The 13,008-nt window shown below is 36.9% G+C and overlaps 1 protein-coding gene across 5 annotated transcripts in view; it reads left to right on the top strand.

The window, feature by feature from the left end:
- The window catches only part of LOC5579825, a 416,229-nt gene extending 409,823 nt beyond the window's left edge, over window positions 1-6,406 (top strand). For 4 of the 5 annotated variants that reach the window (XM_021838864.1, XM_021838868.1, XM_021838867.1 and 1 more), the window contains one exon: window positions 5,160-6,406. In XM_021838864.1, coding sequence (XP_021694556.1) covers window positions 5,160-5,296 — 137 coding nt within the window. In that variant the 3' untranslated portion in view covers window positions 5,297-6,406. The remainder of the gene's footprint in view (window positions 1-5,159) is intronic. The other variant, XM_021838869.1, reaches the window with a different exon arrangement.
- Window positions 6,407-13,008: the final 6,602 nt, after the last annotated feature.

The raw sequence follows: 13,008 nt of genomic DNA, 5'->3' as shown, positions 1-13,008 counted from the left end.
TTTTGAAAGTAATGATGGATTTGGCAGTACCAAATTAAGGCGAAGTAGGCCGTCATTGAAATTTGTACGCGTCGTTGATGATTGTTGCTAAATTATCTCAAGATTTCGAATCAAAGAAAATCAGTTGATTTTGTACTGACACAGCTGAAAAAGTATCAGCATACTTCATGCATGTTAGTGCGTTCAGTGATACTTTTTGAAGCCAATATAAACTATCAAGACTGAGTTTTATCTCTTTGAAATGCAAGCTGAAAAATCATCATTGTTGCCTAAATGAATGACGGGCTACTTAGCCTTAACTGAGAGACACGTAATATGATCTTTGAAATACGCGAACCATTTATAGAAACATTTTAAAAACATTTCTTGAAAATCCACCAATATTTCCTTAGAAGTCTAGGAGTTCTTACAGAGATCCTCGTAGGAGTTCATCAATACCGTGCGACGGAAGAGTAATTTGGTGAGTTCCCGGAAGACTCAGAAGATCCTGTTGTAACCTCTGCATAAATTTTAAGAAAAAAAAATCAAGGTTGAATTCTTGAAGGAAGTACCTTGAACAAAATGCTTTAAGGAATTCTTTAGGATCACAGTGAAATAACCACTAAATAAACACCTGAAGAACAACCGGCGTAATACAGGAGGAAAATATTTGAATTGGTCTCTAAAGAAATTTCTGGCATATACAATCAAACCTCCATGAGTCGATACTGTAGGGACTAGGGTTGGGAAAAGTAATGGGATTCAGGCTACAGTAGCCAAGCAAAGTAAATCGCAGTAAGCGAAGCCTATGAAATTCATGCCTATCGCTACTGTAGGCAAAATGCCTTGAAAGTAGTAAAACTCCCGTTGCTGAGGGCAACCCAAAACTACTGTAGAAAAATATTCTATTCTCCGGATCATTTCCCGCATTTACAGCCTTAAATGACACTCATGGTTTAGAAACATTCATCCACCAAAAATAGGCTACTTGATGAGAATCACGTTTTTAAACTACTGTAGTGAGAAGAGCCACGGGAGTTTCGCGAAATTCAAGCCGTCTACTATTACCGTTCCCAGCCCTGGTAGGGACCATCGGCTCATCACGGTGCCCCGACAGACCGTTATTATGCAAAAAAATGTTCATCAAATCTGAACACAGGACTCGATTCCTGAGGTTATTCTGCACCTCTGGGCCAATTTTTAAAAAAATCCCTAGGAGGAATCTCGAGAAATCTTAATTTTAAGTTTTTGACTAAAAACTTCAAGTAATCCTTATTAAAATTTCACAATAGCACTGAAGAAACCTGCAAAAACGCTCAAAAAGTTGGTAAACTGTTCTTAACTAGTTTAAAATTGTTACCATTGTTATACAGTCACCCCACGCAGTTGAATCACTCACAATTTATGAATCAGCTGACTTCAAAAGACAAAATTATTATCAAACTTGTGACAAAACATCACAGAATTATTTTTACTGATAAGAAACTATGTGTACAACTGACTTAACTTACCGGAGTGGCTTAAGGCTAAGTAGCCCCACGGTGCCCCGACAGACCGTTATTATACAAAAAAATTGTCCATCAAATCTGAGCACATGGCTCGATTTCTGAGGTCATTCCACACCTCTGAACCAATTTTTAAAAAAATCGAGAAATCTTGTTTTGAAGTTATTTACTTAGAAATTCAATATAATACTTATTAAAATTTAGCAATAACACTGAAAAAAAACATACAAAAACGCCCAAAAAGTTGGCCAAAATGTTCTCAATTAGTATATAACTGTTAAGGTTGTTATAATTAAAAATATTTACATCTGACTTAACATACCACAGTGGCTTAAGTATGTTTTTACATGGCTTAAACCAGTAAGCTTAGTTCAATAGAATGAAATCTAAGATATTAATTCTAATATACAATTGATGTTACGTTCGATGAACGTGAAACATTCAATGCTGAATATTATTAATTTACAGCTTATTTTTCGGCTTTCCCACTAAGTGACCAGCCCACCACAGTCTGCCGTATTTATTTTGCCTAATAAAATTTATTTGTTTGTATTACTCTTGATGTTTACGTCTAGTTTTCCGCCGAGTATTGCCCTCATCATTTTGCGTAAAAATATGCTATTCAACATTCCAGCCACAACAGGATTATAACTACACGAGAAATATGATTGTCATATGTCACAAGTGTTCGAAGATTAACAAAGTCCTTAGCAAACAAATCCCCAATAAGTACTACTTAAGTATCAACATCACTAGGAATTCCACTATATATATCTGCAATCATCTTCGTTTTACTTTTTCGGGATTCATCGTCAATCTGTGTATTGATTTCTAGATCACGATCGACTCAGCAACGAAAATCTAGCTGTTGCAGGTATCAAAGGCTTAAAAATAAGACTTAAAGCTGATTAAGCTGACAAATACAATGAAGTGCGAGAATTGTAGACGAGGCCACTTTTTTTTATTGGAAAATTGGAATAAAAGGAGATGATTTTCAGAACTTACTGTTCAATATTGCCTTTTGTCGCATATACTGATGTTGCAGACGATGGTACTATTGAAATTGACCGCAGTGCAGTAAGCAGGGTTTCACTATTTTAAAGATGGACAACTAGGATAAGCTTGTAATGCCATGTACTCTACCCAAACGTATATGGCTGCATGTAGAGAAAGAAGCAAGTTCAGATGCGTTGGTGCTGAAGCAGTGCTTGATGGAGATGTAGATGATTTTGTTGAAGAGCCATATAACACTTGTGACGTATGTTAATAATAATAACACATGTGTACTGGCTGAGATTAGAGCCTTTTACGGATTGGGGACCCGCAACTTGCAAATGGAAATGACATTTCTGCACTGTTGCTTGACAAAGGCTTTTCTGATTTCATAGATCCATTATTTCGTTAACAACTTCGCCAAAACACCTCGCGACCCTTTATCGCACAACACTGAAAAGTGTTTCGGACGGGGTTGGTGGTCTAATGGCTACCGCTTCTGCTCCATATACAGAAGGTCATGGGTTCAATCCCAGACCCGTCCCTTTCCTCGTACTTTGTAGTTGTATTATATATATCTTACTTGCTTCGATCTTCCATTCGTAATCTATCACACTCAAACTATTCGTTCATAGCAAACGCTAGAACCAGAGACGGACGTGAAACCGTTTCCCTAACGCTTCCATTCTTCCATGCGCATGCTTTTCCTTACGCCTGATACATAGGCAGTCTACTAACCACAAAAAGCAAACCTCTCTGCATGTCATTCCCCCATTCCCATACACAACCTGCTTGAACTGGAGTAGATGCAGTCGGACTCCACGGTCTACAGTGGGCCAGTATAAGTGCAGCATCATTTTCTCCCCCTTCCCCACATTGGTCTGCATTCTGACGTGGCAGGCGCCATTATAGCCTAAAAATAGAAGATCACCAGCACTTATACACTGAGGGTGTCTGTTAGTCGCAAACAGTCATTCGGTTGGTACCTTGTGTAAATGCAGCTGATCTGGCGATACTGGAGTAGCATCCACGGGCGGCCAATCAAGCTCAAGCTCAACACTGAAAAGTGTTTCGTAAACAAAATCAGTTTTCAATAATCATGCAAACAGAGCTACGATGAATGCAAGCTTGCCTAAATGAAACACCATTGTTAATTTGCCCTGTATGAAACGCTTATGCTTGGCTCGCTAAGCACATTTACATGAGAACAGGAGCGAAAACTATTGAGCGAATTAAATAGGCAAACTTCAATGAGCTGGTCATTTAGTGAGAATGCCAGAAGAATAAGTTGCATCATTCAGGTGGAGGTCAGCGGCCCCGTGGAAGACATCCGCGTATGTTCATTTTGATATTGACGTGAGTGTACCAGAGCCACCAAATCATTTAAGATTTAAAACAAATTGTTGATACTAGCTCTAATCGACTATAAAAGTATTCACATGTCTTATTTTCTAACTATTATACATTTATTCTCAGATCCTTTTTCTTCGAAAAAACAACACTGTTAATTGGTAATTTATTTGTTTTACATTTCAATCGGTTCAACATAGAAACAACAATCAATTAAACCAACTTTTCGAGCGTTCTTGTATTTTTTTTCAGTGCTATTACGTAATTTTATTACGAATTATACTGAATTTTTAGGTCAAAAACTTCAAATTAAGATTTCTTGGAATTCCTCCTAGGGATTTTTTTCTAATTGTTCCAGAGGTGCAGAATGACTTTAGGAATCGAGCCCTGTGCTCAGATTTGATGGACATTTTTTTGCATAATAACGGTCTGTCGCGGCACCGTGCTCATGGAACAGAAATGCTTTGGAAAGCTGTTAACGGGACCCATCATAGTAACCAGGAAATTTTGTTTTAGTATGGTTCCATGATTCGATATTGTTTCATGGAACATCGAATCATGGAAGTTTCATTGGACCATGAAAAAATACACAAATACATACGTAACGCGTAATATATAAAAAACTCATAAAATTGTTCTTAGCGAAATGCCTGGCAGTATTATCTGTAAACATCTTGTGGAAACTATTATGGCCTGATTCCTCTTTTGTCTATTTCTCGTTTCTTTTTTATTCCTGTTGAATTTTTGTTTGATCCCTTTTTAAGGCTTGAAATCTGTGAAATTCATTTTTTTTTTCAAGGTACTCAGTCACTACCAGCCTTATAAATTATTAGATTCACTTAAACTTTTCGGCGCTGGCGCCATATCGCTAGTATACGATACATTTTCTATTATTCGATATTTTTTATGCCATCGCTTTGGTAACACCTACAGCTTTCCGTGAATGCAAATTTGTTCTAAAGATTTATGAATTTCTAATATTACAACAATTGGTTTGATTACGATTTACGATTACAATTGATTTATAAATTTCAGTCAGAGTCATCGTGACGTTGTCAAATTTGTCTCTGGCCTACGTGCAGTTCAACACGATTATGTCTTGGAAGCGAAAAATTCGGTAATTTTCCACGCAAAACTTAGAAGATTAACATTCTTCTCTTACACATCGGGAAAGAGAAATAAATCACTTTCACGTCTCAAACAACACATCTCGTGTAATCGGATTTCAGTGTTGACCTTACATTTCTATCGGATTTACCTAACACTTTGTCTCGCATTTCTGTTTTCCCCCTTTCTCGCTTTCGGCATCGACGCCTACTTTGTGACAACCAGGAGAGGTCCGTTACATCTTCCGCGACGTGGTGCTCCTGACGACGGATCGGAACCTACGGGTGAAAGCCCTGTCCAGCGACTTACCGGTACGAGAGCTACCGGACTTTATCAAATGGGCCGGGCTTGGATCGGCGTAGAACAGCACCAGTTCCTCCGACCAGATTGATTTTCCTCCGCGGTCTCCACTTACCACGGTCCACGGTCGATCGATAGCAAAATCACAGACATCATGATGACAAACGACTACAAAGAAAGTACTATGCTCTAATATTACAAACAAATTTTCAACTAATCTAGTGAAATGTAAAAGTTATCTCGTTCGTTCAGTCGCTCTAGGTTCTCTATTTTATTACAATTGATCATTGTTTTATACATATACATTTATATAGAGTGTGCAGAAGACGGAACTCCGATAGTGGATAATTAATTTTTATACAAACCCGACTGTTCGGAGCCATCTTTCGTAGTAGACTTTTTTCTGTTTTTATTTTTACAATGCTATTACTTACCTAATTATCCTTTAGCCTTTAACTGTGTTTCAGTTTTGATTTACTCTCAGCTAGAAAGTATAACTTATTAAATTGTAATATGTTTAAAGTTCGTTCGTTCGTTGATTCTTAAGTAATGGAAAAGTGTGTATGCGAGAGGGAACGAGAGGCGTAGATATTTGTTTTTGCACGGGAATGAAGACAGGAGAAGGGCAAACCTTACGACCGCGATTATTGACTGTTGTAGTTGTACATATTTTAAAGTAACTGTAGCATCAGACATGGTTTTTCAGTTTGTACTGAACTCTTCCTTCCCCTGGTTGAGCTACTCTCCTAGAATGCAAGGGCAGTTGGGCGATTTGCAAACAAGACGATGTTAGTTGACTATATTATTACAAATTGTGAATGAGAAAAAGCAGTAGCGAAGTGACAAAATGAGATAATTAGAGAACAGTAGGCGATGCGTGGAGGCACGCATCTCTCAGTATGTAGGGAAAAATGTCAAAAAATGATTGATGACACATTAGTTTCGATTTTTTTGTTTTGTTTTTAAATGAATATCATATAGTAACAAAAGCTAAAATCAACAACAAAAAAGATGAAAAAAATACAGAAACAATTTACACTCAAAAATACAAACCCGTAGATTAAATGAGACGATTTTCTGCTCGATAGGGACATGCGTCAGAAGACATGAAGGAGGATGATAACCATGATGAACACTATCAGAATAAAAACGAAGGATATTTTTCAAAGACAGCTGAGTGGGTATAGGTGTGTCCCTTAGGGGCGCTCTTTGCTCAAGACGTATCCGAATTCCTTTCCAGTCGCGCCAAACTTACATAGTTCACTTAGATCTTTAGTTAGCCTCTAGGGCTTTTATAGCTGCATAATTATCCGAAAATATGTAAGTATATTAAGGTGAAACAGTTTTGAATCAACTTTTAAGATTGCACTAAAACTTCAAAGGCACAAATCTCGCGAAGAAAGCATCCATCAACAGCGCACTTTTTATGTTGGCTTTGTGCACTAGCAGAAAGCTTAAAATAAGAAGATCAGAAACGTTTGCCTTCTATTTCTTCAGTTTAGTGCCTTTGAAAACGTGAGTAGGGGCACAAATCGGCCATTGTGCCGGCTATCTTTGGATTCCGAGATGTTTCACCTTAACCTTAATTCTTCGTCGATCGAATTCTATTCGTTCGAATCCACGGCCAACTTGGTTTTGTTAGCGTAAACAGGAATGTAAAACGCTTTTCGATCAAAAGAGCATTCGAACGTAAACAAGAATAAGGGTGATTACTTTATCCATGTGCTGTCGCAGTACTGATTGACCTACACATATAATAGCAAATATTTCTAACTACACGATGTCTACCAGGTAAGTAAAACATATACAGCTCAGGCTCACAAGAATGTACACTAGCTCTTGCACCAACATTACCTTCAAGATAAGAGCTAAAGCTTTGATTACACAGTGCGTGCAATGTACGAACATTTGTACAAGTTGCACGAATGTTTGTGCGAATTGTGTAATATGTGCATAAAATAGTAGCAAACATTTTGTATGAACATTCGTGCATTCAAACATGTTGGTTCGTCGAAGTTGCGTTACATAGCAACCGCAGAAAGCTGTGTATTAGAAAAGGAAACCAAACTATGATACAGTAATGTTCCAATTTTGTCTGCCTCATTTAGGGTTGATAAAATCGGGAATAAATGGGTTTATTCCACGACTGGCGTGAGGGGAGAATAGTCGGTCTCACTTAGAGTGAGCGATTCCGACAGTCGAATGCAGTGAGAATGGTCACTAGGAATGAACTCGAGTGAACTCTCGCTGTATTCCGAGAGTCGGTGTATATCGACTGTAGTCGTTGTTTCGTGAGTTTTCCATCCCAACGAGAGTCGTAACGTCCTGGCCTATCGACTGGCTAAGAATTGAATGTGAAGATGTAAGTTTCATTCAAATTATTTGAATTCAGGCTTGTGCATTACAAAGTAGGTAAATCTATTGGGGTATTTGCCAAAATTTCAAGCGGGGGGATGACGGGCCGCACTTCTCTTCTTTCTGAAGCTACGTCCCAAATGGGACAGAGCCTGCTTTTCAGCTTGATGTTTTTATGAACACTTCGACGGTTATTAACTGAGAGCTTTCCTTACCAATTGACCATTTTTGCCTGTGTATATCATGAGCATATCTTGAAGATATGCTATGCCCTGAGAAGTCGAGAAAATTTTCTTTACGAAAAGATCCTTGACCCTTGGGGTTCGTACCCACGAGCCTCAGCTTGGTCTTGCTAAATAGTTGAGCGTTTACCGCTACGGCTATCTGGTCCCCACATTTTTCTCACCCCATTTACTTGATTCGTAAGAGAGAATAACAATGGGGATCATTCAAAAATGCCATCATTTGGGGGGTGGTGGGGCGATTGGTTTACGAAAGTGTGACATGTGTTCATATCAGGTATTGGAAAAAAGTTCGAAAGAGGGGTCCGGAAGGAAATTTCGAAATATTTGAATCATTCCTTGCTCAAGGGTGGCGCGTCATTCCCTCAGAGGAAGGCTTCGTAAAATTTTGCAAGTGTCCTTCTTCTTCCTCTTCTTGGCATTAACGTCCCCGCTGGAACTGAGCCGGCTTCTCAGCTTAGTGTTCTTATGAGCACTTCCACAGTTATTAACTGAGAGCTTTCTTTGCCAAAGTTGCCATTTTTCGCATTCGTATGTCGTGTGGCAGGTACGATAAGATGATACTCTATGTCCAGGGAAGTCAAGGAAATTTCCATTACGAAAAGATCCTGAACCGACCGGGAATCGAACCCAGACACCTTCAGCATGGCTTTGCTTTGTAGCCGCGAACTCTAACCACTCGGCTAAGGAAGTGCCCTATGGGGAACAAATTAATCGCCGCGCGGCATTACTATTCGTTTGATTCTAATTGTTTTGCAATGTGCCATATCGTTTTATTTGTATCTTTAAATACCGGAGTGTTCCTAAGACGTTATTCTAGAATTACCTTTAACTAATTGGACCAAGAATTTTGTAATTTACGGAATACGTCTTGGGATTTCCTCAAATTTTCATCAAGGAATCCCTCAGAGATCATTCCAAGTGTTTCATAAGGAACTATTAAAGGTATTCATACAATAACTCAACAAAAGTTATACCAGTATTATTCTAGTAATTCCTTTTTGTTTTTCTCAGGTTATTCTATCAGAAAAGAAAGAAATAATTCGAATACACTTCAGAAATACCTTGGGGGCTGCCCATAAACAACGTGGTCATTTTTTGTGTTTTTTCCCCACACACAAAATAATAAAGTTTTCAAGATTTTTTCGGTGATTTATTAAAAGAAGCTACTTATCCCAAAATTATTTTATTTTGTTTATAACATTTGAAATCTGAGAAGAATTTATCTTTAAAATTGTACATTGGTTTTTCCAATATTCGCTGAGATATTTAAGACTACGTTTTGACTCATTCACACCCTCATCGACGAAATATCACATCTTCAGATAATCTCAAAGAATTTTACAAAGAAATATTCTAAAGATTCTTTCTAGTATTTTTGCAGTTTTATAGAAAATTCCTCCAGGGATTTCTGCAAGGAAAAGAATATTCAATAGATAACCCTTTAAAAGATTTGAGAGGTGTACTGAACATATGCTGCCGAATAAGAATTTTATAATATTTGATCACTGTAGATATGATCCAGTATTGCCAAGAAGAAGAAGAAGAAGAAGATATGATCCTGTACAAACCCTGCAATTTTTGTTGTTAGGAATTCCTCATTATATGCGCAAGGAAGTTGTTACGTGAAATTTTGAAGAAAAAGTGAAAGAGATCCATTAAAATTTGAATTCCGCGATGTGCGTCAACATACACTTCGGAATTCCTACACCGATTGTTTCGGAGTTCCTATAGAGTCTAGACATTCATCCGGAGTTTCTCCAACAATCCATCTGGATTGCATCCAGCAATTTCTCTGGTGTTTTACTGGCAATTCCGCCGGAGTACCTCGAAGAATTACTTCAGAGTTCCTACGGGAAATTTTACCGGAGCCCAACCGTGAATTCATTCGAATTTCCGTCGGGTTTTTCTACAGCTTCTCCGGGATTTTTCTCGGAGTTTTCCCAGGAGTTCACTTGAAGCTTCACCAGCAATTCATCAAAAGTTCTTCCTGGTATTCCAACGCAAATTATCCGTTCTCAAGAAATTCGCCGGGGTTTATTCGGAAGTTCCATCAGAGTTAATTAAAAAATCTCTCCAAAGTACCTTTAGGCATCCCCGGGAATTCCTACAAAAATTACTTCAGAATTTCTTCAAGAATTACTGAGGAATACCATCCCGAGAGTTCCTCCAAAATTTGCTTAAGTTTTCGTATAATTTCCACTAATAATTTCTCCGAAGATTTCACGATTTTTACGGTAAGCTCCAGGAGTTCTACGAGGCATTTCTCGAGAAGTAATCCAGACATTCTGGGGTTATACATAAGTTCTTTAAATGATTTCTCAAGCATTCCTCAAGTGATTCCTCTGCTGTGCCACCGTAAATTTCTTCAAAGCTTCCTTCGCTGTTCCTCCAGAAATTCCTTCAGTGTTCCTTAAATAATTCCTCCTGAGTTCCCGCAGCAATTACATCGTATTCCTTCAAGGATCCCTTCAGGTTTTACTACAGGAATTTCTTTAAGAGTTTCTCCAGTAATTTCTTTGTAAGTTCTTTCAAGAATTCCACTGGGAGTTCCTCCAAGAATTACTCCGGGAGTGCCTTCAAGAATTCCCGTGACAGTTCCTCCGAAAATTCCTTCGGTAGTTCCTTTATAAATTGCTTCATATTTTTTCCGGTTATTTCTTTGGAGCTCTGCTGGAAATACCTTCAGGAGAAGCTCTCCTTCGGATTTCCTTCATGGCTCCTCCAAAAGGAGTTGTGCTAGATTTAATTTTCAGGTTGGCCAGCTACACTGCAGAATCGAAACTCGTTTTGTGGAGTAGATGATTGCGTCCTGTCTAGCGTGCAATTTCCTTCTGAAATTCATTCAAGGATTACTTAGAGAATTGCAACAGCGAGCTGTCCTGCTCGCTCAAACCTCAATGAATGATTACAAGAGTTCGTTGCTATGATAAACAATGAGGCCCATAATAGTTATAAGCATTTCTTGGTAAATTGTTCATGAAAATTATCACCCTTAAAATATGTTTAAACACAACAGTAGGGATTTTCGAAAGTGCACTGTTACTGTGCTATATCTACCAATATTCTTCCAATTTTTTTTAGCAATTACCTATTAAATCAGTTGTTTTATCGATTTATTGTGGATTTTGTTTAAAAATACTGAGAAATTCTAGGCATTTCTTTAAGGATTTTTGTTTTTGGAGCTCTGCCTGGAAGAATCCCTGAAAAAAAACTTAATGGAATCACTGAAGAATTTTTGTCAAAATTTCTGCAAAATTCGGTTGTGTAGTTTCTTAAAGAAATTTAAAAAAGTAGTATAGAAGAATTTTCTAGAATTCTGCCAGATGCTTGAAAATCTTCATAAGTAATATATTTTAGAAATCTGGGGTAAATTCCTATAAAATCTTGAAAAAGGAGATTTTGATGAAAGACTTTCCGGATAAATTTTCAGGGAAATGCCATAATACTTAATAATATCCATGTAGGATTTTTTTAGGAAATAGAGTAATTTGTAATTTCTGGTCATATCCTTGGTTTATTGTTAGAGTGATTTCTGAATCATTTTTTTGTTAAATGTTATATTTTCAAAATGAGTGTTGTGAAATGTAAAACTAAACTAAAGGCTGATTTGCTGCTGTGGAAAATTGTATTTGCTTATGAAATTGTAAAAAAATCACATTTTTTGACCGCAGTACGCAGCTGAGAAGAAATGTGATTTCAAATGATGCTCTGTAGGAAATTTCGTGACCCATTAAGTCAAGAAATTTCTTTACTTTTTTTGTGCGGAACAGCATACTTAGCTTAGGGCTAAACTAGAGCTAAAGTTGGAAAATAGTTCTAAAAGGTATTTCTGTCGAAATATAAAAAAGTCAAAAGAATTCTTCTTCAAATCTTCTTAAGCAATTTACCTTAATGTAATGTAAAATGTAATTACATTATACACGTTACCTCAATATAAAGATGAACTTAAATATTGATTTATCTGTATCCACTTACCCCAACATACCATACATGCAAACAGTTTGTAAAAGTATTAATAATGTCTCTGAAGTCCTAGATTGAAAAAAAAGGTCGAAAGACCTTTTGTCTTTCGACTTTTTGTCCTTTCGATGTTTTGTCTTTCGACCTTTTGTCCATAAACCATGTCTCTAATGTCAATAATTTTATTTGACTTTAAATTCCACAGAAAGATCTAAAAAAATCAGCTGCAACTTCATTTCTATCTGAATTTGCCGATTAAGCTTTTCCCTGGGCTTGGGATTATATTTTCCAGGGATTGATAATTGATCGTTGTTGTTAGTAGTTTGGTTTAGATATTGGGTGAATTTCAAAGCAATGGCAACCTTTTTATTACAATATTTAGATTTTATCTTCTGACCTTAAGATTCTGGTTAACCCTCTAATACCCAAATTTTTATTTTCGATCTAAATATCATTTTTAGTTATCTAAAATCGTTCTAAACACGTTTTGGGCAATGATTTAGTTTTATTCGCAAATCTATGAATTTTTGTTTTTGATTTTTATAATTTTTATTTTTGAACATCCCTATCCTTTTTAATTTTTTCTTGAAGCCACTTCTAGTTACTGATTTTTGGCAACAATAAAAATTCAAGTTTTAACGGTACTTTTAAAAATAATAAATTTCAAATATTTTTCTGAAAATATTTTTATTTTCCGTGTAATTAACGGAAACACAGGTTTAGAATTATTTTAATACCACCAAGCCCTTCTTCTGTTATAGGTTAATAGTAGAAAAATATAAAAGGTACGATTTTTTATATTACACGTTAAACAAACCCCAGGCATTTGTAGGTTATATAAGAATACAGTTTTTTAAACAATTTTCAAAAATACAAAAAAGTTTCATAAGTCATAAAAAAACTTTTGTCATATGCGTGTTATGAGTCAAGGTTTAAGCCAAAAATAAAATCATTTTGATTCCCGAGCTACAAAAAAATACACAAAATTCCAAAGTGTACCCCGTCTAATGGCGGGGTTGGGTATTAGAGGGTTAAACTACTGTACTATGCAGTTGGGCTGCACTAGGCTATCACTCATCAAAATTACTTTCATTCGGGAAAATATAATTTCAAGCTGGCGAGAAGATTACGAACTGAGGGTGGGTTAGAAGCACAATCAGACCCTTGAATGTGCAATGTGGGGTAGTAATTGGGAATGCCATTGACGGTTTGTA

Source organism: Aedes aegypti, chromosome 1 (genome assembly GCF_002204515.2).
Source record: "Aedes aegypti strain LVP_AGWG chromosome 1, AaegL5.0 Primary Assembly, whole genome shotgun sequence".
Lineage (NCBI taxonomy): Eukaryota > Metazoa > Arthropoda > Insecta > Diptera > Culicidae > Aedes > Aedes aegypti.
The sequence above is the reverse complement of the archived record's forward strand: the minus strand, read 5'-3'. Positions and strand labels throughout refer to the sequence as shown.